This window comes from Pleurodeles waltl, chromosome 5 (assembly GCF_031143425.1).
Source record: "Pleurodeles waltl isolate 20211129_DDA chromosome 5, aPleWal1.hap1.20221129, whole genome shotgun sequence".
Classification (NCBI taxonomy): Eukaryota; Metazoa; Chordata; class Amphibia; order Caudata; family Salamandridae; genus Pleurodeles; species Pleurodeles waltl.
Window position 1 is genome coordinate 1,427,131,326 of NC_090444.1, and position 27,461 is coordinate 1,427,158,786.

General features: G+C 47.0%; 1 protein-coding gene across 6 annotated transcripts in view; it reads right to left on the bottom strand.

Annotated features, from left to right (window-relative positions):
* The window catches only part of FAM135A (family with sequence similarity 135 member A), an 863,965-nt gene that overhangs the window by 400,706 nt on the left and 435,798 nt on the right, over positions 1–27,461 (bottom strand). For all 6 annotated transcript variants that reach the window (XM_069235714.1, XM_069235715.1, XM_069235716.1 and 3 more), the window contains one exon: positions 9,066–9,115. In XM_069235714.1, the coding sequence (XP_069091815.1) occupies positions 9,066–9,115 (50 nt within the window). The remainder of the gene's footprint in view (positions 1–9,065; positions 9,116–27,461) is intronic.

Here is a 27,461-nt window from a genome sequence, read left to right on the forward strand (position 1 = left end):
AAGCAATGTCATCCTCAGAGGTGGGCTGCACACCAAAGTCATACTAGGAAGTCCAGCAGGACCGAACAACCAAATTAGCCGTGCAGGCAGTAGTGTTTAGCAAACGTGTGCAGGGATGCCCAGGACAGGAACTCCACGTGCTAACGCAGTGGAAGCAGCAGTTGCTCTGGTGGAATGAGCACTCAAGCCCTCAGGGGGTTGCTTCTTGGCCAAAGCGTAGCACATTTTGATGCAAAGAAGTACTCATCGAGAGATGGTATGTTTTTGCACCACCTTCACTTTTTTCACACCCACATACCAGACAAAGAGTTGATCGTCCACCCGGAAATCTTTAGTACGATTAAGATAGAACATCAACGCTTTTTTCGGGTGTAGACGGTGGAGTCTCTCCTTCTCATGAGAAGGATGTGGGGCTGCGTAGAAAGTAGGCAGGGTGATGGACTGGACTACATGAAAAGGTGTAACCACCTTTGGAAGGAAGGAAGCTTTAGTTCGTAACACCACTTTGTCAGGGTGCACAGACAAGTATGGAGGTTTAGACGAGGTTTAGGTTAAGCTCACTCACCCTAGGAGCAGAGGTGATGGCAACAAGAAAGACAGTTTTGAAGGTGAGGAGCCGTAAGGGACAATTGTGCATTAGCTCAAAGGGAGTACACATTAAATAAGTAAGGACAAGATTGAGGTCCCACTAAGGCATGATAAGTGGAGCGGGAGGAAATAAATGAGTGAGGCCTTTAAGGAATCTACTCACAATAGGAGATTTAAAAAGTGAGGGCTGATCAGGTAACCTAAGGAAGGCCAAAATAGCAGATAAATACCCTTTAAAGGTGCCCAAAGCAGAGCCCTGCTGGGCCAAAGAAAGAATGAACAAAAGAACCTCGGACAGAGGGGCAGAAAGGGATCAACAGATTTGTTGGTGCACCATGCCACAAATTTATTCCAACGGCAGGCATATACAGTTTTGGTGGAGGGACACCTGGCTGCCAAGATAACATTGCAGACTTCGGGTGGAAGATCAAAAGCAGTCAACTGTCGCCGCTCAATCTCCAGGCATGAAGTTGGAGGTTGGAAAGGTTTGGGTGAAGAACTGTCCCCTGTTGCTGCGACAGAAGATCCGCCCGAAGAGGCAGTCTGAGTGGAGGACTGATGGACATGATCAATAGCTCTGGATACCAGACTCTCCGTGCCCAGTCCGGAGCCACCAAGATGACTTGGGCATGGTCGTTCCGGATCTTTTTGAGAATTCTGGGCAGGAGTGGTATAGGCGGAAAGGAGGCCGGAGTTCCACTCGAGATGAAAATCGTCTCCGAGTGAGTGACACCTTGGAAACTCCAACGTGCAAAACAGCTGACACTACGCGTTCTCTGCAGAGGCGAACAGATCTAAACAAAGCTCTCCCCACTGCTGAAAGAGACCTTGTGCCACCTCCGGATGGAGACACCTTTTGTGATCGGCTGTGCTTCGACAGCTGAGTTCGTCCGCTCTGGCGTTGAGCACCCGCCAGATGTTGAACCACCAGGTTAATGCCATGATGTTCCAGCTATGTCCAGAGGAGTAGTGCCTTCTGACAAAGGGTCCAGGACCCTACTCTGCCCTTGTTGTTGCAATACCACATGGCAGTAGCATTGTCCGTGAACACCTGCACCACCTTCCCTTTGAGAGAGAGGGAAGAAATAGTTTCAACGCAAGCCTGATCGCCCGGAGCTCCAGAAGATTGATATGGAGCCCAGACTCCGCCAGAGACCAGAGGCCTCTGATCTCCGCCTCTCCCATGTAGCCGTCCCAACCCAGAAGTGACGTATCTGTCACTATAGATAGATCTGGTTGGGGAAGGGAGAGGGATCTGCCGTGGACCCAATGTGGATTCGAAAGCCACCACTGCAGGTCTTTCGCAGTCCCCTCCGAGATCTGGACCATGTCGGAGAGATTCCCCTGATGCTGCGCCCACTGGAACTTCAAGTCCCACTGCAGAGCCTGCATATGCCTTCTGGCATGTGTTACTAGCAGGATGCAGGAGGCCATGAGGCCCAGCAGCCTCAGAGTCAGTCTCACCGAAACCCAAGACAGAGGCTGAAAGATCGGAATCATAGCCTCAATGGTTTGGACTCGCTTTTTGGGAGTATAAGCCCGAAACGGAACTGTGTCCAGAACAGCTCCGATAAAGGGGAGCATCTGAGAGGGAGTCAGGTGTGACTTCGGCCTATTTATAGTGAACCCCAGCATGTGTAGGAGGTTCGTTGTAGTCTGAAGGTAGGAGACGACTTTCTGGGGCGAGTCCACCTTCAACAGCCAGTCGTCGAAGTAGGGGAAGACTGATACCCCTAATCTGCGCAGATGAGCTGCAACCACTGCCATCACATTTGTGAACACCCTGTAGTGAATCCTAGTTTGTTTTATTGGGATAACAGGAGTTATCTTAGCCTTTTGCTTGCAGACTCGTGCCCCCGTCACCTAGTGACTTTTAACCTACTTAGCTTGCTCGGTCTTAGCCAATTTATTTAATTAATTCTTTTAAAATGGCTGCCTTGTTTATAGTTAGGACATTTGGTTTAGCTTTATGTTATCAGTGCCACGGCGCTATGGCGTCAACTCATGCAACGAAGACAAACAAACTGTAGGTTCTCACATTAGGAAGTGCTGTTCCAAGCATGCTGCGTTATCTATTGTTTGGGGACAACCTACATCAGGGGTCCAAGTAGATCTGCATAAATACATCACACTTTAGACAGATAATCAGAGGGATTCCGACCAGATACCATTGTTGCTATCGATGCTGCACGTCACCTTGATGCTGACCAGGACTTCGTGTTCCTAAGGACTCTGAGCACGAGACCTCATTCCAAGATAACAAGAGTTGGGGGCTCCTTCCAGGGATATGGCATTGGCAGATTAGGTTTAACATATCCAGCTCTCCTCTAGGTAGAAGGTTAGGCCTATTATGAGAGGGTATTTGGACATCATACACTTTATGTCTTTCTATGCTAACGCAAGATGGTGGGGGTCTTCATAATCATGACTCTCGTCTTTATAATTTTATCTCTTGCACTGTTCCTTATCCTAATCATTGCAGCCCATGTGATTTACCGCAGATTGTATTAAATAAAAACTATTGAAACACTACTGCATCTTCGTTATTGCCTGTGTTTGGTTGAGACATAATGTATCTGTGAGAAAGGGGTAATCTCCGTTTAACCACGACACTCCCTGAGATGTCATACCTCTGAGTCCATGCGTAAAGACTGCCACAAATCACCTTTAACTATTCGGGTTACTGGTGAGGTACTGCTAGTGAGCCGGAAGGGTTGGGACTACAGTTACAACTTGTTGTAGGATAGGCATAGTCGTCTATAAACATAAGTACTGTCATCCTTGAACCAGCAATCTTGCCCAGAGCAAGAGTCCAAACTACGACATGGCACCACCAACGATGGTGTTTAATCACTAATTTACAGGTACCCTGACAGTGTACCATTGTACGAAGACATCCGAAGTCTTTGAGAATATACTCCTCAGCTGAACGGGGAACACCTAATTAGGCTGTAGGATTTTCTAGCTCGAACTCTTAAAAGGACTTTACTCCCCACTTGGTGTTCTATCTCATCACCCATTTTTACAATACGGCTAACGCCATAGACATTCCTTAGAATGCTAGACAAGCATTAACATTACACCTAGTAGCACATGGGATCACAGAAGAGGGCAAGGACGTCACTTTTATAGTAGAAGCTAATGAAGGTTACCAAACAAACATTTTATTCTTGGGTCACCTTTCCGGAGGAAGACCGCAGAACACTTACATTTCACACATCTACAATTGCTAATGTATCTCAACGATACCAAGCATATCAGTACCATGAAATACCGCTCACCTATCAAGAGCATCAGAACTGGTTTGAAGGAGCCCTACCACACGTAATACAACGCGTGAGATTAGGTCATTTAAGTAATGATGGACCTACGTGGCCCATGTTTGCCACATACACACCTCACCCGGGTACACAAAATTTGCAAGAAGATCTGCAAAACTTATATAATGAAATATTAACATTATATAGATGGCTTGTTCAGTTCGTAATGCAGACTTTGAACACAACACCAGCACGCCCAGCACCAACAGCTGGATACGAATTGGCTACTGGGATTAATCCACAAACAGTGCATACTATTATGGGTCAAGTACCCACAGAGTGGGAGAAAATACCTTATTGGATAGCCCAGAAAACAAATCAGCTGGAAGTGGTGTCTCCCCATATGGGACCACAGGAGAAACATAGAATTCTAACAAAGTGCTTGCCCTTTGCGACGGTTCCCTCTGTGGATGATTGTGACCCATGGGGTACATTCTTTGCTGCAATATATACTGCTACACATGGTACCCCAACACTTGCCAATTTACCGGAAGTGTTAAAGCAAATACAGAATGAGCATGGGGCAGCACCTGCCCTAGATTTTCGGATGAAATTAATGTGTAATTTTGACACAGTATCCTGGATAATACTCAGCAACATTAAAGGGGAAGCGGTAGCACTGGCTATATGCCAGCGTCTCCGAGAAATTCCACATTTGGAACAAGAGAGACAGCTACCAAAAATTATTTCCGATACCTATACTAGTATAGGACGGGATACTCTGGGAGCTAAGCCAAAAAAATTGGAAGTACAGTGTACCACCCCCAAGGAAGTTACGAAACAGACACAAGAGGGTTCAAAAAAGCGCTGGGAGAAGCCAAAACAATTTAAAAGAGAGCAGACTCTCCACATCCGGAGAACTCCAAATGGAGATATACTCTCAGAAATAGGGAGAAGATTAGAACTCCTAAAAGATATACTGATTCACGTCCCTCTCGTTCCTTTCAGGACGCTCCAGATAGGCGTACCGAAAGAGGGCCGTCCTGACTGAAGTCCTGTGTACGTGAAACAAAAGAAAGACTCACCACAGTCTCCAGTTACAAAAGAAGGGAAGACTTTGTAGCAAAAGCAACAGTTTAAAAAGAAAAAGGTGGCAGCAATATCAGTTAATAATGCCAATACACTTGAGAACGTTGCTGAAGAACAAGACGTGGGCAGTGACACTGCTAGACAGCGGAGCAGAGGTCACAATAGGTCGCCAGAGTCTGAAAGATCATCTGGATGCGACAGCAACTAGCGATTTTGTTGCAGTTGAAACAGCGGACGGGTGCATACTCCCACCTGATAGACTTTATGATCTGATGATCCAAATAGAGGGAGACATGGAACGCACCATCAATGTGATCTTTTGGGACAAACTTAATTGTGACATTCTATTGGCCAAAAAAGATTAGCCGCCCGAACATGTCCATAAGCTCCCACATGGGGAAAATGTCATTTTGCCTTCTTTCTCTAATCTTGTTCCAGAGGCAAAAAAGGAAGCCTACGCTGTCAGTTGGGCTCTAGCGCAACTGGTAAGACCGAAGGGGAGCACGGTAAACTGAAAGTGCTCGTGACCTACCACAAATCGTAGGTAATATCTGAGGGCAGGCAGGATGGGGATGTCGAAATAAGTGTCCTGCAAGCCCAACGCTACAATCCAGTCTCCTGGGTCCAAGGCAGACAGGACCTGAGCCAGGGTGAGCATTTTGAATTTCTCCTTCTTGAGGAAGTAGTTGATCCTGAAGGTCTGGGATAGGACATAAACCTGTGTTCTTTTCCGTCACCAGAAAGTAGCAGGAACAACAACCACAACCTACTTCGGGCACAGGGACCTTCTCTGTAGCTCCCTGGGCCAAGAGAGCTGCGACTTCCTGGCGGAGAAGCACCAAATGATCCTCTGGGTGGTGGCTGAGGGATGGAAGCATGGCTGGTGGAGCACATTTGAAAGGGAGGAAACAGCCCTTTCGAACGAGCTGCAAAACCCACCTGTCCGTAGTGATGGATTCCCAGTAGGGCAGGTGATGGTGAATCCTGCCGCCAACTAGATGGGAGTGAGGGGACGGACTAGGAGGGTTTGGAGGCTGCAGCGGGGGCAGAGGTGGACTGGGCAGACCTCTGGTTCCCTGTCCCACGCCGGATTCGGTGTCCCCGGCTACGCAGCAGCTGGACAGCCTGGGTGGCAAAGGGGCGAAAAGTGGACTGAGGGGGGGAAGGGGCAGAGGGAAGGCCAGGGGACCGAGCCGTAGCCCAGGAATCCTTGAATCTCTCCAAGGCCGAATCCGCTTTGTTTCCAAAGAGATGGGAGTCATCACAGGGCATGTCCATGAGGGGTTGTTGGACATCCCCAGAAAAACCAGAAGTACACAACCAGGCGTGGCATCTCAAGGCCACCACTGTAGCAACCGATCTGCCCAGAGAGCCGGTCGTGTCCAGCCCACAACGGATTGTGAACTTCACCCCATCTCTCTCATCGTTGACAGCTTGGGAGACAATAGCACGGGCCTCCTCCGCTATCTGCAGCAGGACCTGTGCAACCGTATCCCACAAAGAATGGGTATGGCGGCCCAAAAGGCATGCGGTGTTCACAGGCCGCAGCTCGAGACTGGAGGAAGAAAAAAGCTTCTTATCAAATTGTTCCAGCCTTTTTGATTCCCTATCTGTGGGTAAGGAAGGGAATGGGCCTGAAGAAGAGGAAGCCTGGATGACAAGACTCTCAGGTGTGGGGTGTTGGGACAGGAATTTAGGGTTGTTCGGGGCGGGCCGATGGTGGTGTGCAATAGTCCTATTCCCAGGAGCCCCTGTGTTAGGTTTGGACCAAGTACCCAAAAGGACTTCAGTGAGGGCTTTATTGAACGGCAAAAGGGGTTCATATGTGGAAGCCCCTGGCTGAAGCATCTCCGTCAGGACACTGGACCTGACCTCTACAGGAGGAAGCTCAAGGCCAAGGACTTCAGCTGCCCTACTGACCACCATACCATAAGTTGTTCCCTCCGCCATAGCCACGGTAGGAGGAGACAGCATGCAAGCGTCTGGAGAAGTATCCAGACCACTGGCGTTGCCCAATTCCTGTGCCCAGTCCAAAGGTAGGCCATCCTGGTATTCATAAAGGTACAGGGACCCCTACAATCCTTCCCCGAATTCGTACCCATAGTGAAAAGAGTCTGAATCTGACCAGGGGTAAATAGGCCCCATTGAAGACAAAGGCAGCAGCGGCTGACGCCGCTCTGACACCGAGTCGTCGGGTATAAGGATCAGATCAACGTTGATAGTGGGCACTACCGACGTCGGGTGCGTCAACAATCGACCCGCGCTGGGGAAGGCCTCAATGGTGCGACCGGCACAAGTGCAGATCCGCAAGTGGATCTGGAGCGGACCTCAGTGGCCGGAGCCAAAGCTGCCGGCGCGGAACCCGAAGGCCCCTCAACCGAACCCCTTAGGGCCCAAAGGCGCCGTATCGGGGTTGGTCCGCCCAAAGATAAGGCGCATGGCCTCATAGAATTCTTTACGTAGGAGCGGGGGTCGCTCTGGCTCCAGGAAACTCAGAGAAGCGTGGAGGGGACCCAGGCGCAGGAAGGAGGCCTTGAGCAGTGACCTTCCTCCCGCGTCGCATCAGCCGAGTGACGGGGCAAAGTCGGAGAGCGATGGGACCTCTTCGACGACTTCTTTTAATTACCATCACAAGAAGATTTTGAAGACGCGAAGCGGTGAAGGCTCGGCGAACGGTCTCGAGACCGTTCTCTCGATCGAGACCGGGGCTAACGCGGAGTCGAGTGCCGGGCCGCTATGAATTTGAAGGACCGCTCCCTCAAGTCCTTTGGATGCATGGCCCGGCACTCGGAGCACAACTTCGGGTTGTGGTCGCGCTCAAGACACCACAAACAAACCCGATGCGGATCTGTCACCGACATCATGAGGTGACAGTCCTCGCAGGGGCTTGAAACCAGTCTTCGGGGACATCCTCAACACACCAAATATCTCACTAGAAAACCTGACAAAACGGTCGAAGTCGGTCAAAAAGAGACCAGGGTAGCTCTCTCTGGATTAGCATGTGGGGTGGAAAGAAAAGAACTGACGGCACTGCAGGAAGGCGGCGTCTATGTACTACTTCCGACATCATCACGGCGATTACGACGCCAACGACACCCACGGAATCGACCAACATCACCTACCGACGCGCAAAGGTATTGCTCGAAGAAAACCTCCGGATCCAGTCCAACGCCTGGAGGAAACTCTAAAAAGTCTCTATCAGATCAGCTATATTTTGCAAGTGTTTTTTCTATTTTTGGTACCACTGTCAGTAAGCTAATTCTCAATAGGATGGGACCCCAAAAATCCAATAAGTATCCTTGGAAAGTGCTATACAAAATAGAAAAATGGGAGGATTGACAAATCAACAAGAGGAAGGACGTTTTTAAATAAATCCTGACTCTGCTCTATTTTAAACATTTTGAGTTCTAAGGAGACGTTATACACTTCAGAAGTACAACTATTGAAGAATATGTTATCAGTTGCACATGACTTTCAAAAAATTCTACAGGCAAAAGTGCGGAGAGCATGACATTTCCTAATACACAGGGCTCTATGATATATCACCTGGGTGCAATATCACTAGGAACATTCTTGCAAGAAGAACAGGCTCTATACCCTTAATATTTCTTAGGTACCAATGCAAGTAAGGTACAAATCAGCAACAGAACTGTCCCTCACCTATTTTACCTTAGCATATAGGATAAGGCACCACTAATTAAATGTATTACAATCACTAAGAAAACACCTACAGAAACAGGCTCTAGTCTTGTTTAGTCATGGAAAACAGGGAATAGATGTAAAAGCAAACAGAAGGAGCAAAGGAAAGTGACCAATTGGGAGCACACTGCATAAGCTAAACCTTCAGAACTCCTAAAAAGGGCCCAATGTTACTGTGTTAATTAAAGAAATGGTACATTTCTAACTTCAATACAAAAATAATAATGTTAACATCTTAAAAAACTACAGTCACAAACTGCATTCCCTTCCTTATGTGTTTGCTTAATGAGTCATTAATCATCATATTTCTCTTCCCAGAAGATATAATAAAGACAACAAGGATTGTGTGAATTATGTACACAAACAACATTTACTTTTAAAGAGAGATCAGTTATGTTTGTAATCGGGTTTGGTAAGGAAGCACTTTACCTTGACATCTTCACATAGTTCCACCAAACGAGCATCTACGTCTACTTTTTCTGGAGAAAGAATTTGGATAGATGCACACGTTAGGCTTGAAACACATTATCTGTTTTTAGTCACCTGTGCTTGATAAATGTAGCAGTAAAATGGTTCCCTTTCAGGTGCTATGTAAATATGGAACATGCCTGCTCAAGGACAACAAGCATACGTGGAAAATGCAACAATTACTCCACAATTTAGCTTTATTTTTTGGTATTATAAAATTAATTTGGATCAATTAAATAGATGCTCTTAATTCAATCACAGTTTTATTCCACAGGACACTCCCTTTTAGAATATGCTTCTATGGTGCAAAACAATGCCCACTGCAAATCACATGATTGTATTTCCAATTATGTATGAAATTTTCCAAAATATAGCATGCTCTTTCCATTGAAAGACGCTTCACAATCTCTCACGAAAGTGTGGCAAAAAACCACCACAATCTGACAAATGCACAGTTTCCTTCATTACATAAATCCTGAAAAGGGGACCTCAATATTCAACGTTCAAATATCAGAGGCAACTGAGTTGTGCACATTGATGACACCATAGACATAGAATACATAAAGCATTAAACCCAACATTTCCACAAGGTGTTAAGACAGTTTCACAAAATGGATGTTATGTTCCCATAGCAGGTGAAATTTAAGGAGTGAGTAAAAATGACTAGATAACCAAGTCAATTTGTGCCTAGATATGTGGATAACAGACGTCATCTGTCTCTACTTTTGTAGCCAGTTCTATTTTTTTTATTTGCCTTCCCATTCGTGCAGAAGAAGATCAATTAACATGTCCAGTAATGTTTACTACAGTGCATAAACATATTTTATATGTTTGGAGTTTTTCCACAGGTAGTGTACACCAAACTCAAGCTACAAGACACTATTTCTGGTGCTCACTTGCAAGTTCATATACCTGTTTTCTTTAACAAATTAAAACAAAACAGGTAGCCATTTGCCTTTGAATGTTCAAACAGACACTATTTATCCAGTAATGTTAAATTTTCAAATTTATTTTTCTTTTCAATTAATTTAGGTTTCCAAAAGGTTAAGTATGTGAACTACACTGCATGCATCTGATCCCCTATCCTACTCACGGATCTACCTACATTTCTGTTTTTCAATGCAATAATGTATCTCCAGGGCCGGCGTTAGCACTGGCGACGCCCGGCGCGACAATCTTTTTCAGCACCATCTCTATGACCTCCTTCTCCACTGATCTCCTCCCTACCACCACCCAGCAGTGCCCCTGATCCCCGTAGCCCTACTAGCAAATGCATTTCATTTGTTGCATAGCCCTATTCATACCAATGTAGGGAGGCAGAGCACTTGCCATCACACAAACTATACAGAGCCAATCAATTCTACGTGTGTAAATCAGTGCTCAGGGAATGTAACATAAGAAAATGAGGATTAGAAAGTGTAGGAACCTCTTAATCCATAATAGCAGGCGGTATATTTTCAGAGCGTTTGGCCTGAAAAAGCACAGTTAGTTTTTAAAACATACCACAGGGTTTGCAGTTGGCTTCACAAATAAGAATGTATTTCTATTCAAGCCGACCCTTTTTTAGCAGCATTGGGGTAATAAAAGGCTAGGGAAAACATTACATTCTAACCTATACCATGCAGCGTGCACTCACCAGTTTGACAGTTCATAGGTCATTGTGCTCTATTACGATTGCACCTTATGAACTGCAATTAACAATAGGATCTCTGTAACAAAAACGGTAATCCGCTGAGCTATCCACATAAATACATACAGTTCTGTGGATCTGCATGGCACACATTCTTTGCAAGAGGCGTATTAACCCTCAGCAATACTTCATGATGAGTCAAAACTGCCACGAGACAAAACTCCGATCTCTCTCCAGCAGAAAGGTAAAAATCAACGTTATCTTGAGTTTTTATTGTTGCATGAACTCAATGTAAAAGCACCTTTGGCAAAGTTATTTCCCATCAAAGCAAATCCCGAACTCAGGCCCCAAACTTTGTACCAGGTACTGGTGCACCGGTCACGCCGCACTCTGTGGGTTAACATAATCCTCAAAAGCTGTAAATGGGAATCAAAGTGCTCGTCTCTCCCAATAGTTATACTCAAGGATCAGGATTCAGAACAAAACAAGACTTCTCATGGGCAAGGATGTTTAGGCTACAATTTTGGAGACTAGGTTCTAACAAAACTAAATAAGTTACTTTCAGTTGCTAATGCTCTTTCTGGTGAATACTGCAGATTTGCCACTTTTAGAATATCCCAAGGGGCCAGACTGGGTCCGAAGAATTTTTCCAGCAATGCTCTGGAGGTAGTGGAAGGTGGTGTTGTATGCCTTCCAGTGACTCCATACTGCCCTTGGAAGTGACAGAGCAGAGACACATATAAGTGCTACCCTTGCACACTGATAAGTCTCTTGGGTCTTTCTCCTTCCACACATTCAGACACAGAGCGTAGAACACACTGGCCAAGAAAGTGTACTGAATTCCCAAGTTGGGACCTTTCTAGAAGGTAAAGAGGCCACTTCACAGAATAGGCAGTGAGAGGGCACAGAGGAATCTGTGGTTAGATAAGAGTACCTACCAGGAAGATCGTTACTGACTAACTAACTTGTTCTTCTGATGGATACATCTCAACTACAGAACAGATACCAAAGTAATACCTCCCCAAGGGAAGTGGTTCTAGGGAGTGGAGTTAGACTAAAACACCCGGAACATAGAGCAGGTGTGCGAGCTTCCTGCAAGACATGAGCATCTGTACAGATGCTGACAAAACAGTCAAGTCAATACTGTTTGATCAGCGTATGTACAGATCCCCATGTCATCGCCTGATATGAATCTAGATAGGCAACTCTCATAGCAACTTTGTCCCTGGTGGAATGAGCCTGAAGGTCGCCAGAGGGCTGCTTCTTGGGCAGTGTGTTAGCAACACAAAAGGATGATGGACGGAGTACTGAAACTTTTCAAATACTCACCCCCAGTCACAGATCTGGGTTTAATCCATTATTCTTTTGTTCACCATGCCACCCCAGGTTGGACCCACCCACATGCAAATCAATCTTGACCCTGTTCCCCATGGGAACAGTCCAGCCCAAACTGCAAAGCCAGGTCCTCCCTAGACTGGAAACGAGCATCCTGGGACCGGTTTCAGGGTCTCACCCTCCATCAGCCAGGCAATGAATAGTCATCCTGGAATGAAGTCACAACATTCGTCAGCTAGGCCACCTGTGACTTTAATACCAGCTCCTCCAGAAAGACAGAGGTGTAAGGCAGTTCGACAAAGAGTTCTTGTTGTTCACTCACAGTGTGTGCTGATGTAATTGCTATGAGGATGGTAGTTCAGTGTCAAGAGTCAAAGTACAGATGTGCATCAAATCCAAAGACTTCAAATAAAAATGTCAAGACCAAAAATCTGGTCCCACTGAGACATAAAAAACGGTTCAAAGTTTGAAGTGAACAAGTCTTATATTAGAGACATCACAGCCAACAACTTAAGGATGGCAGGTCAGGTAAACACAGACAGGCCGAAAAGGGTGATACATTAATTTTAACTGTGCCTACCACATGAACTTGCTGGGCTACTGAATGAAGTAAGAAAAGAACATCAGACACTTTGGCTTGTAAAGGCACGGTGTTTTGACGCACCAAGCTACACATTTTTTTGCTGCTCCCAGAGTAGATTAACTTTGTGGGTGGGTGTCTGGCCGCAAGGATAATAACAACCACCTTGGTTTGTCAGACGCATTCAGTTGCCACCGCTCAATTTCCATGGATAGAGTTGCAGGCTGTGTAGACTCAAATGTATGACCCTGCCCTGGTGCTGAGACAGTAGGTCTTCCTGAAGTCGCAGCTTGATCAACAAAAACGTTTCATGATCAGGCGCTCTGGGTACCACACTGTTGGTCCAGTCCTGGACAATGAGAATGACTTGCATGTGAGATATAGTAGTGGAAAGGCATGCAGGAGTCCATCTTTCCATTTCAGCCTGAATGCATCTCATAGCGAACGCCTTGGAGTACAGAGTTGTTGACACTGCATTCTCAATTGTGATGAACAGATCAAGCAAGCGCATGACCCATTCATTAAAAGACACCATGCTCCACCTTGGGATGGAGACACTACTCATGGTCTGCAAATGAGGCCTGCCCAATTTCCCTGCTCTGGCATTCAGGGACTGCGCAAGACAGCTAGTGCCCAGGAAGCTGTTCTGCTGGTCCAGACACCTTCAGGGGGAAGCAACTTTGGTAAAGGATCCAGGACTCCTCTCTGCCCTGCTTGTTGCTGTACCACATGGTGGTCATTTTGCAAAAGGGACCCCCTTTGATGGATGGGAGCAAGGTTTTTAATACCAAGAGAATAGACCAAAGCTCAAAAAGACTGATATGAGGTTGGCTCTTTGCCAGAGACTAGAGGCATCTGATCACCATCTCTCTCAAATGTCCCCCACCCTCGCACAGCAGCAATGTGTTTGCCACTACCATGAACTCAGGGTGGGAAAAGGAGAGGGGAACGCTGCAGGTCAGGTTGGCTATTACCAGCTACCCTTGTAGATTTTGTGCTATTTCCTTTGAGACTTTAATAGAGTCAGAGAGGCAGCCATCTTACTGGGCCCACTGCAGGACCTACATATGACTCCTGGCATTTGGGATGGGAAGGTTACACAAGGCTAGTAGAAGACGCCTCAGAGGCACCCTCAGCAAAATCGTGGACTGATTCCAAAACATCAGGATCAAATTATGAATGCCATAGACTCATAGAGGGGAAGAAAAGGTCTTTAATGATGTCTCCAGGATGACCTAGATAAATGAAAGCATCTGTACGTGGGTTAAGTGGGACCTCATTTGGTTGATGATAAAATGCAATAATGAGTTTGGTGATTGTCTGGAGGTGGTCAACAACTGACTGAAGAGCCTACCTGAGCAGCCAATTGTTGGGGCCAGGAGTATACAGCAAAGATGGGCAGCGAACACCATCATCACTTTTGTGAACAACCAAGGTGCCAAGGTAAGGCACAAGGGAAGAACTGTAAATTGATAGTGTTCCTGCTCTACCCTGAAATGCAAGCAAACACATTTGGGACTGCCGGATGGGTACATGGAAATATGCATTCTAAAAGCCTAAGTACGCCAAGCCAGTCCCCTGCATATAGAGTTGACAGGATCTGAGCCAGAGGAAGCATTATAAACCTGTCCTTCATGAGAAAGGTGTTCAACTGGTACAGGTCCAAAATAGACCACAGGAGTCCATCCTTGTTCGGAACTAGGAAGTAATGAGAGTAACATCCTTTCCCCTTCTTGAAGTCTGATATGTTCTTGAAGGCACCCTTGGACAACAGAAAGTCAACTTCTAACATCAGGATAGCAGAGCGCTCCTTATAAAGTTGCTTCAATGTGGGAGGAAAGTCGAGTGGGGAGGTAAGAAAGAGCATGGCATAACCCCTTTGAACAATCTGTAGGTCCAACCTGTCTGACATGATGGATCTCCAGCCTTGAAGCCACTGCAGCAGGGCAGGAAGAATTTACGGATTGCAGTCCCAGGAGATCTGAAAAGTGCCTACCAGTGTCATGTCCCCGAAAGGGCTGGATCAGCGGTTGCAGTACCGATTGGGCGGATGGTGTTTTCTGAAAGCTAGCCCCCCTGAAAAAGTCTCTGAATATCCTTTTTTAAAGGAAATTGTTTATCTGGTGTCAATAACCCCAGAGAACATGCTGTGGCATGACTGTCGTCTTATCGTTCCAGCTCTAAACCAGCCATTTCTCCCAACAGCCTAGAGCCATCAAAGGGCATATGCATTAGCGATGCCTGTATGTCTCCAGAAATCTCAGAGATTTCGTCCAGGCGTCCGTCCTTAGAAGAACGGCCTGTAGATAAGTTGATGAACTGACTTCTGCTGGTATTCAGGCCTATATCATGTTAAGAAATCATAAAGGCTCCAACCAGTGGTTATACAACAGGATTCCAATTCCAGACCTCTACCTCAGTGTCATTAGCAGCAGAGGATTCATGTTTTTTTGGCTCTAATTCAGACTCGGTACCACAGGACACATGACGAGGGAGAAGGGGACACCCGCTCCCTTTGGAAATAGGTGTTACAGGCTGGGTAGGGGTAGCCTCCCGCAGCCTCTGGAAATACTTTGAAGGGCACAGATGGTGCCCTCCTTGCTTAAGCCAGTCTACACTGGTTCAGGGACCCCCCAGTCCCTGCTCTGGCACGAAACTCGACAAAGGAAAGGGGAGTGACTATTCCCCTATCCATCACCGCCCCAGGGGTGGTGCCCAGAGCTCCTCCAGTGTGTCCCAGACTTCAGCCATCTTGTTTTCCAAGGTGTGGGGACACTCTGGAGGCCTCTGAGTGACCAGTGCCAGCAGGTGACGTCAGAGACCCCTCCTGATCGGTCTATACCTGATAAGTTAGCCAATCCCCCTCTCAGGGCTATTTAGAGTCTCTCCTGTGGGTTTCTCTTCAGATTCTGCTTGCAAGTTTCCATCAGGAATCCTCTGTAACTACTACTTCATCCTCTGACCTCGGATCGACCGCAGACTGCTCCAGGAATCGCTGTAACAGCAACAAAGTATTCAGAAGGGCTACTTTTCCTCTGCAACTTCAGCTCCAGCCAGCAACTGCAACAGTTTCCACGGTGTGCATGCTCTGGGGACTCCCTGTCTTCACCCTGCACCAGAAGGACCGAAGAAATCTCCTGTGCAGTGATGGAGTCACTTCCTTGCTCCTGCAGGCACCTTCTAAGACTACGACCTGTTCTCCTGGCGACAAGCGTGCTCCTTGGAGCACAGGTGGTGGACCCCTTTGACACAGAAGGTCCTGCTGTCCAAATTTGGATGAGGTAAGAGCTTGCCTTCCCCGTTTGCGACAGTACCCCTGTGCACTGCATCATCTTCGCCGCCTGAGGACTCTGTGCACTGTTTGCAAAAATCCTTTGTGCACTCTATCCTGCGATGCTCAACTCGCTGAGTTGTCCTCCGGCGGCGTGGGACCTTCTTTTGTAGTGCTGCATGTAGGAGGCTGGCCTGGCTGATAGTGGGCACCTTGTGGTACTTACACCTTGTGCCAGGTCCAGTTATCCCTTGGCAGAAGTCGAAGAGGGAAGTGCAGAGAAAGTCTGGTGAGCTCTTGCATTCGTTATCTGGTGAGATGCCCACAGGAGAGACCCTAAATAGCCCACAGAGGAGGATTGGCTACTGAGAAACGTAAGCACCTATCAGGAGGGGTCACCTGCTGGCACTGGCCACTCAGAGCTGTCCATTGTGCCCTCACACCTCTGCATCCAAGATGGGAGAGGTCTGGGACACACTGGAGGAGCTCTGGGCACCTCCCCTGTGAGGTGCTGGTCAGGGGAGTGGTCACTCCCCTTTCCTTTGTCCTGTTTCGCGCCAGAGCAGGGCTGGGGGGATCCCTGAACTGGTGTCGACTGGCTTATGCAGAGAGGGCACCATCTGTGCCCATCAAAGCATTTCCAGAGGCTGGGGGAGGCTACTCCTCCCCAGCCCTTCACACCTATTTCTAAAGGAAGAGGGTGTAACATCCTCTCTCAGAGGAAATACTTTGTTCTGCCTTCCTGGGACCAGGCTGCCCAGACCCCAGGGGGGCAGAAACCTGTCTGAGGGGTTGGCAGCAGCAGTAGCTGCAGTGGAGACCCCGGAAAGTTAGTTTGGCAGTACCCGGTCTCTGTGCTGGAGACCCGGGGATGCATGGAATTGTCCCCCCCAATACCAGAATGGTATTGGGGGGGACAATTCCATGATCCTAGACATGTTACATGGCCAAGTTCGGAGTTATCATGGTGACGCTACATATAGGTATTGATCTATGTGTAGTGCACGGATGTAATGGTGTCCCCGCACTCACAAAGTCCGGGGAATTTGCCCTGAACAATGTGGGGGCACCTTGGCTAGTGCAAGGGTGCCCACACACTAAGTAACTTTGCACCTAGCCTTCACCAAGTGAGGGTTAGACATATAGGTGACTTATAAGTTACTTAAGTGCAGTGTAAAATGGCTGTGAAATAACGTGGACATTATTTCACTCAGGCTGCAGTGGATGTCCTGTGTAAGAATTGTCTGAGCTCCCTATGGGTGGCAAAAGAAATGCTGCAGCCCATAGGGATCTCCTGGAACCCCAATACCCTAGGTACCTAGGTACCATATACAAGGGAATTATAAGGGTGTTCCAGTGTGCCAATGAGAATTGGTAAAACTAGTCACTAGCCTGCAGTGACAATTTGTAAAGCAGAGAGAGCATAAACACTGAGGTCCTGGTTAGCAGAGCCTCAGTGATACAGTTAGGCACCACACAGGGAACACATATAGGCCACAAACTTTTGAGCACTGGGGTCCTGGCTGGCAGGATCCCAGTGACACATATCAAATGTACTGACAACATAGGGTTTCCACTATGAGCACTGGGGCCCTGGCTTGCAGGATCCCAGTGAGACAGTAAAAACACCCTGACATATACTCACAAACAGGCCAAAAGTGGGGGTAACAAGGCTAGATAGAGGTTACCTTCCTATACTGCAACAACCACAATTTGCACCTTCTTTATCCCCGTGTCCTGGGACCTCCATGGCTGCTGCCTGGTCATCTGTGGGTTCCCTCCAGTGTTGGGAAACCCCTCTGCCTCCTCAGTCTGATTTGAGGCCCCCAGGTTCGTCCTGGGTCCAGGCAGCGCCACTTTTACACAATCTACGACTTTGCTTGAACCACGGCTTGTTGGACAAATCCAGCACCGAAACTTGCCTGCATCCAACATCTCCACGTGGGACATCCATTGCATCATGCAGGAACCCGTAGCCATCTTCTTTTGCTGCATTTCTGCAGTCTTCGTCCAACCAGGGACTCTTCTTTTGCACCCTCTTCTAGGTTGGCAGGGGTTCCTGTCCTTCCTTGAACTTCTTCTGACTTGTGGGCTTGGTCTCCTCTCTTTGCAGGTCCTCAGGTCCAGGAATCCACCATTTGTTGCTTGCAGTTTTGCTTAGTTCTTGCAATAACTCTAATCACAACTTGTAGTGTGTCCTAAGGAAACTTTCAGTATTTTACTCCTATTTTTCTGGGCTCTGGGGTAGGGTATTTTCCTCACCTTTGTGGTTTTCTTACTCTCCCATCGATTCTCTACACACTACACTTGTCTAGGAGGAATTTGTGATTCATATTCCACTTTCTTAGTATATGGTTGGTGATGCGTATAGACCTATTCTCTCACATTGCATTCTATAGCATTTCCTATTGTTTGCACTATCCTATGTCTAATTACTTACCTTATTTTGGTGTCTAGTGTATTTATTGTGTATAATACTTACCTCCAGAAGGAGTATTGCCTCTAAGATATTTTTGGGCCGTGTGTCTCTATCAGCCTAAGCTGCTAGAACACTACTGCATTTCACTGATAAGGGAAAACTGGACCTGGTTTAAGTACCCAAGGTACCCACTACAAACCAGGCCAGCCTCTTACACATCCTTCAGAAGCTAGCACTAGATTTGGTGTCAAGATAGCTGCGGTTACCGAAATTAAGCTCAAATTCCAGCTAGGTAAGTGCCATGATAGGCACATTCAGATACTATGCCAGTGAGATCAAAACCACCTACGGAGCATCAAAAACTTGTATTATATGGTCAACTGTTTCCTACATAGTATATGGTCTCAGCTGACAATAACACAAGCTCTACGAACATGTTTCAAACTGTATTTGTTTGATGACAAAAGAGGCCATAACTGTGGAAGAAATGCTTGCCAGATGGATGTTGGGTTTCAGCCTTTTTTTGGGGGAGGACCAAGGTACAAGAATTAGGTCCTTTCCCTATCGATATGATGAAAGCACTAATGGGTGTCTCAAGCAGGAATCCTAATTGGAGACACATACAGTCTCAACCTCAGGGGTTTTATGTGCAATATTTAATATTTAGGCTTCTAGACAGCACTAGAGTTTTTAGGTAAACTTCACTGGCTAAATCCCTAATTGTGAACTTAAATGCAATGTGGTGTTAGCAGGAGATTATACTCATTTATGAGACTCTGGTTTGAGCTACTTAAGGAAAAAGGTATTCAACATGCTCAGTAAGTACATTCACACTGAATAGTGGAAGCAGTAGCAAACCAAGGGTAGGAATTGCTAATTCACTGGTAAAAGTAGTACACAACCAAGATGAATAAGTGCAATATACTAAAGAAATTTAAGGCCCTAAGTAAAAAATTGTTTGGAGGTAACTTGCAATTCACAAAATTACAGACTTTCAAATAGCAAAACAGTACTCACAATATATTTAAAAAAAACAGTGCCTTTTGCAACGTACACCACAAAGAAAACAAGCGTGTGAAGGCCGTCCCTTCTGCCCTGCAAGTCAGTATGCAAAGTAGCAATGATTTGAAGAGATTTCCAAAATCCACTGATCTGTTACCAACACCCAAAAGAGGTTGGCAACACATTTGATAAAATGCAAGCTGAACCCAAGGGGCAGCATCCACATTTGGAATGGCAGTTGCCATCATCAGAGGGGAAGACTGTGGTGTAGAGGAACAATGTACGCCCTCCTCTTCGTCAAACAGCCACCCACCACCCGTATGTCATTCCCTTACTGCCTTTAAAGGAGAAATGCTGTTTTAGATTGCAAGCAGCCCTGTCCTCTTAAGGGATAAGCGTTGGTTTGAAAAGGTAAATACATACATACAGAAATATATGGTCAGCATAGAATGAATGTAGTAACTGAGTTCTGACGTCCCTCACAGCCATTCACCGAGAGGCACAAAAGGGAGCCTGTATTATACTAACAAATATGAATGAGACAGGTGTTTTTGCGACTGATTACTACATCAGTTGCATCGTAAAATCAACAAGGGTGTTGCAAAACGGTGAGTGTGGGGAAACACCGAAGGTCTGCAACCTCACCTTCTAAAGTAGGATCCTCCACTATTACAACTTCCTATCTCCATTCCAAACGGAGCCACATGAAGATCAATAACAGAGGTTAAAAATGTACCGGAACAAAAACATCCGGTCACTAAAGATACCAAGCTTTTTGATTTGTTAATCATCATATTAATCAGATAGGTGGCTGACACAAACTGGCCACTTTAATGAATTTGAGCATAGATCTATCATCTTTAGGAGATATTGATATTGTACAGCACAACCCTCCCATTCATGGAAACAAATTGTGAGAACAGGGCAAGTAGTTGTGAAGGCCCAAGCAACATCTGAGGAAGTTGGTAAGGTAGCATCTAGGGAAGAATAGCAAGAGGTCCAATGAGAAAGCAGTTATCAGGATTCACCAGCCAGCAGCAGCAACCACCTAGGAAAGGTCAAGCTTGAGGCCAAAGCCTTTCTCATGGCTAGGATGGGTCGTTGCATTAAAAACGTCGATCCTTCCAAAAATATTATACATGCTACAAACGGTCATTCACACAAATATAGACTACATAGAGCTGGAAACAAATATTATCAGAGTGGCTATAATGACGGCTCAAGGCACTCTTTTTTTTTTTTTTTTAAATGTCACAGAGTATAGGGACTCCACTATAAAAGGCAGGGCAAAGCCTTCAGCTGAGCACAACAAAGAGGCAACACGACCAGGAGGAAAACCAGGAAGCCAAACCAGCACCACAGTGTAGTCCATGGGTGGAGTGTAAAACAACCACTAAGAGAAAAACCAATGCCCGGTTCATAAAATATTGATTGATGGGGCATGACAATGCAAAGATCTCAAGAGAAAGCCATAGAATATAGCTCACAAAGCTGCATAGCTCAGCAAGCGGATGATGACAGAAGTATATAATTCTGGAGTTAAGACTCCAAGGTAATTAATGCAAAGCACAACAGCATGAAATGTAACAGCCAACTTGGCCACACTGTCACAGGCTGGGGACTGCCCAAAACTGGCAAAACCAGCAATCTCAATAATGAAGAGCAACAGAACATGATACATGGCAGGGGTACACCAAGACTAAGGCACTGGATGACCTTCCTGGGGCAGAGGCACCTGGCCTTAAAAGCACCACAATCCCCGAGGGCCGTTGGCCCAAAGTGTCTAGAAATATAGAGCAAAGCATAACCACAGGACCATGTAATGAAGCAACTCACATGGCTTCAAGGCGGAATAAGAGAGACACTAACACTAGAAAGCATCTACAACAACCACCCCTTGATAAAATGTCAGTGTCATGCATGCCGTTTGGTAGAATGCTTCGGCATGCAAATTGTGTCCTATGTCACTGACAATGAGATTCCCTCACTCTTGACAAAAACGTACCTAATGTCTTCAGCAGGTTTAAGTCATGCCTAACAGCTCTATGTCAGTGAATGTGTGTTTCCATTTACAAATAATGAGAGCAAAACTGAAATTCTGATATTCGCTCCTCTGATGTTCTAATGGCAGTGGACCCACAAATCTCTTTGCTCTTGGGACTGGAATGCTCACCCTGTTCCTCTATGGGACATGAAGGTTATACTCACCTTCAAATGCAGCCTGGCTTTTGGAATTAGCATATCAATAATTGGTTCAGCTTCAGTGGTCAGCAAACCTATTAGCACCAAGACACTCCCTGAGTAGCTGTGTGCTCTACAAATCCTGTGATTGATTGACTGACCTGTAGCATGCAGGAGGAAAGGGAGAAGCACAAGGTGCCTTCGGGTGGGTGGGTGACGGGGGGTGGGCGTGGAGGCCATCGGGTGGGAGGGAGGGTGGGTGGGCGTGGGGGCCATCGGGTGGGTGGGTGGGCGTGGGGGCCATTGTGGGGGTGGGCGTGGGGGCCATTGGGTGGGTGGGTGGGCGTGGGGGCCATTGGGTGGGTGGGTGTTTGGGCGTGGGGGCCATTGGGTGGGTGGGTGGACGTGGGGGCCATTGGGTGGGTGGGTGGACGTGGGGGCCATTGGGTGGGTGGGTGGACGTGGGGGCCATTGGGTGGGTGGGTGGGCGTGGGGGCCATTGGGTGGGTGGGCCATCGGGTACGTGGGGGGCCATCAGGTGGGTGGGCGTGGGGGGCCATCGGGTGGGTGGGTGGGGGGGTGTGGGGGGCCATCGGGGGGGTGGGCGGGGGGGGTGTGGGGGGCCATCGGGGGGTGGGCGGGCCATCGGGTGGGTGGCCATCGGGTGGGTGGGCGGGGGGGGGTGAGGGTGGCCATCGGGTGGGTGGGTGGGGGGGGGGGGGGGTGGTGTGGAGGGGGCCATCGGGTGGGCGTGGGGGGGCCATCGGGTGGGTGGGCGTGGGGGGGCCATCGGGTGGGCGGGCGGATGCCATCGGGCCAAGAATGTGTTTGTGGGCTAGAAGGCGTTGAAAAGCTTTTAGTGCTAGGGAGACCGCTAGTAGTTCTAAGTGATTTATGTGAAGTTGTTTTTGTTGATTGTCCCATTGACCTTGTATATTGTAATTGTTTTGGTGTGCTCCCCACCCAATCATGGAAGCGTCTGTTGTAATAATGGCGTGAGGCACTGGGTCTTGAAATGGCCGCCCTTTGTTTAAATTTACAGGGTTCCACCATTGAAGCGAAGAGTGTGTTTGGCAGTCTATCAACACTAGATTTTGAATTTGACCCTGTGCCTGCGTCCATTGTTTTGCTAGGCACTGTTGTAAGGGCCGCATGCGTTGCCTTGAGTTTGGGACAATAGCGATGCATGAGGACATCATGCCTAGTAGTTTCATTACAAACCTGACTGTATACTGTTGGTTTGGTTGTATGCTTGACACTATATTTTGAAACAATTGAACTCTTTGTGGGCTTGGAGTGGCAATTGCTCTTTGCGTGTTGAGCGTGGCTCCCAAATATTGTTGTATTTGGGATGGTTGCAAGTGAAATTTTTGGTAATTTATAGAAAACCCTAGTTTTGTAGAGTATCTATTACGTATTGCGTGTGACTGACACCGGAATTGAGCGTTGGCTTTTATTAGCCAATTGTCGAGATATGGGAATACATGCATGTGATGTCTCCTTATATGAGCTGCTACTACAGCGAGGCATTTTGTAAATACTCTGGATGCTGTAGTTATCCCAAAGAGTAATACTTTGAATTTGTAATGCTTGCCCTGTATGACAAATCTGAGGTATTTCCTGTGAGATGGATGGATGGGTATATGGAAATACGCATTCTTTAAATCCAGTGTTGCCATGTACTCTTCCTGTTTTAGCAAGGGAACTACGTCTTGTAGTGTGACCTTATCTGATTTGATGAAGAGGTTTAACGTCCTGAGAACTAAAATTGGTCTTATTGTTTTGTCTTTTTTGGGAATAAGGAAATAAAGGGAGTAAATCCCTGTTCCTTTTTGATGGTGTGGTACTAGTTCTATGGCTTGTTTTGTTAATAGGTCTTGCACATCTATTTGTAGTAGGTCTAGATGTTGTGCTGACAGTTTGTGCATCCTTGGGGGACAGTTTGTGCGTCCTTGGGGGAACATCTGGAGGGAAATGTGTGAATTCTATGCAGTAACCATGTTGGATAATTGATAGAAGCCATGTGTCCGTGGTTATTTCTGACCACTGTTTGTGATATTTTGTTAATCTTCCCCCCACTGGTGATGTGTGTTGGGGAAGTGTGACACTGAAGTCACTGCATACATTCCTGTGTAAGGTCTAAGTGTCCGAATTCTAAGACTTCAGGAGCCAAATTGCTAGATCTGGCCATTTCGCCATTTCGGCTCCATTGCGCATGGGCGTCGACTCCATCTTAGATTGTTTTCTTTCCGCCATCGGGTTCGGACGTGTCCCTTTTCGCTCCACGTTTCTGTTCGGAAAGATAGTTAGAATCTCGGAAAATTCTACGGTATTGTTTGCGTTCAGTATCGGGTTAGTTACAACAGATCGACACCGATATTTGAAGAGCTCCAGTGGCCCTTTGGGGTTTTTCGATCCCCCGTCGGGGCCTGGTCGGCCCGACCACGTGTCTCTTCAAGGCTAATGGAACGGACCCCATTCCGCTTCTGCCCCAAATGTCACAAAAAGTATCCTTATACAGATCAACACCTGGTCTGTAACTTGTGTTTGTCTCCAGAACACAAAGAAGATACTTGTGAAGCCTGTCGAGCGTTTCGGTCGAGGAAGACATTAAGAGACCGAAGAGCCAGAAGACTGCAGATGGCGTCGGCGCCGACAGGACAAAGACACTTGGAGGAGGAAGAAGAAACCTTCTCCATCGAGGACTCGGACGAGGTCGATCCCGAAGAGACGAAGGAAACCGTGAGTAAGACGTCCACACACAAAACTCACGAGAAGACTGCAAAAGCCCAGGGGACGCCACGGCCAGCAGGCCATGGCTTAACCCGAAAAATAGGTGACCGATCATCGGCACCGAAAAAGGGCACGCATGTGTCGAAGTCATCCGACTCCGGTCGAGATACCGGCACACAGCAGACTCGACCCAGAGACAGCGGGTCCGAGCAAGTTCGGCACCGAGAGGGCGGCACCGAAACGAGTCGGCACCGAGAGACCGGGACGCCGAAAATAAAGAAAGTTTCGTCGGAGCCAAAAAAGACTGCTGAAAAAGTTTCCATTCCGAAACATCCGGCCTCGGAAACGAAATCAGGTTCCTACACAGAGGAACAGGGACTGTCCTCACAAATGCAAGGACATAAGTTCGGACAAGAACTGGAGTCAATGGAGCCAGACTACACTCAGAGAAGGCTCCACATCCAAAAGGACACAGGGAAGATAAGTATTCTTCCCCCAATCAGGATGAAAAGAAGACTTGCCTTTCAAGAAAAAGACAAACAACCACAGGCAAAGGTGGCAAGCCAAATAACACCGCCACCATCTCCACCACGCTCAACGCACACATCACCGGTAGCCACTCCACCACTGATGCAGTCCCCAACTCATACTGGAATAAGTCAGGATGATCCCGACGCATGGGATCTTTATGATGCGCCAGTGTCGGATAACATCCCAGACTGTTACCCAGCGAGACCATCGCCACCTGAGGACAGTACAGCATACACACAGGTGGTGTCAAGAGCAGTGGCATTTCATAATGTCACCCTGCATGCAGAACCTATTGAGGGTGACTTTTTGTTTAATACACTATCCTCCACTCATAGCCAATACCAAAGCCTCCCTATGCTACCTGGAATGCTAAAACACTCGAAACAAGTGTTTCAGGAGCCTGTGAAGGGCAGGGCCATAACTCCAAGGGTGGAGAAAAAATACAAGCCACCACCAACAGACCCGGTATATATCACGCAGCAATTAACACCAGACTCTGTGGTAGTAGGGGCAGCTCGTAAGAGAGCAAACTCTCACACTTCGGGAGACTCACCGCCTCCAGACAAGGAGAGTCGCAAGTTCGACGCTGCGGGGAAAAGGGTTGCAGCACAAGCGGCCAACCAATGTCGCATTGCCAACTCACAGGCACTGCTAGCAAGATATGATAGGGCTCATTGGGACGAAATGCAACATTTCATTGAACACTTACCCAAAGAGTTCCAGAAAAGGGCACAACAGGTGGTGGAGGAGGGACAAAGTATCTCAAACAACCAGATACGGTCAGCAATGGATGCAGCAGATACGGCTGCTAGGACAGTAAATACAGCAGTAACCATAAGGAGACACGCATGCTTACGTACGTCAGGATTCAAGCCGGAAATACAACAAGCCGTGCTGAATATGCCTTTTAACGGACAGCAGTTGTTTGGGCCGGAGGTGGACACTGCTATAGAAAAACGAAAAAAGGACACTGATATGGCCAAAGCCATGGGCGCACTCTACTCCCCACAGAGCAGAGGCACATTTCGCAAAACGCAGTTTAGAGGGGGGTTTCGAGGACAAACTACAGAACCCACAACCTCACAAACAAGGCCCACTTATCAGAGCCAATATCAGCGGGGAAGTTTTCGGGGACAATATAGAGGGGGACAATTCCAAAAGAATAGAAGGAAGTTCCAAAGTCCCAAAACTCCTCAAAACAAGCAGTGACTTCCACGTCACAAATCCCCAACACATAACACCTGTGGGAGGGAGACTAACCACGTTTTACAAACATTGGGAGGAAATAACAACAGACACTTGGGTCTTACCAATTATCCAGCGTGGTTATTGCATAGAATTTCTCAAATTCCCTCCAAAGGTCCCACCGAAAACACACAATATGTCAAAACAACACATAGACCTTCTAGGACTAGAGGTCCAAGCGTTGCTACAAAAAGAAGCAATAGAATTAGTACCAATTCACCAGAAAGGAACAGGAGTTTACTCTCTGTACTTTCTCATACCCACTAAGGACAAAACTCTAAGACCTATATTAGATCTCAGAACGTTAAATACCTACATCAAATCAGATCACTTTCACATGGTGACATTACAGGACGTAATCCCATTGCTCAAACAACAAGACTACATGACAACACTAGACCTAAAGGATGCATACTTCCATATACCGATACATCCTTCACACAGAAAGAACTTAAGGTTTGTATTCCAAAGGGTACATTACCAATTCAAAGTGTTGCCATTCGGGATAACAACTGCGCCAAGAGTTTTTACAAAATGCCTGGCAGTAGTAGCTGCTCATATCAGAAGACAGCAAATACACGTGTTCCCGTACCTGGACGATTGGTTAATCAAAACCAACACGCAAGAACGGTGTTCACAACACACAAAGTATGTCATAGAACCCCTCCACAATCTAGGTTTCTCACTCAACTACACAAAGTCACACCTTCAGCCGTGTCAAACACAGCAATACTTAGGGGCAACAGTCAACACAACAAAAGGGGTTACCACTCCAAGTCCACAAAGAGTACAAGCATTTCACTATGTAAACAGGCTATGTATCCAAAACAAAAGATACAGGTCAAGATGGTGATGAAACTACTAGGCATGATGTCCTCATGCATAGCCCTTGTCCCAAACGCCAGATTACACATGCAGCCCTTACAACAGTGCCTAGCATCACAATGGTCACAAGCACAGGGTCAACTTCTAGATCTAGTGTTGATAGACCGCCAAACATACACCTCGCTTCTATGGTGGAACAGTATAAATTTAAACCAAGGGCGGCCTTTCCAAGACCCAGTGCCTCAATACGTAATAACTACAGATGCCTCCAAGATAGGGTGGGGAGCACACCTCAATCAACACAGCATCCAGGGACAATGGGACACTCAGCAAAGACAGTTTCACATAAATCACTTAGAACTACTAGCAGTATTTCTAGCGTTGAAAGCATTTCAACCCATAATAAGCAACAAACACATACTTGTCAAAACAGACAATATGACAACGATGTATTATCTGAACAAACAGGGAGGAACACACTTGACACAGTTGTCTCTCCTGGCACAGAAAATATGGCATTGGGCGATTCACAACCACATTCGCCTAATAGCACAGTTTATTCCAGGGATTCAGAATCAGTTAGCAGACAATCTCTCTTGGGACCA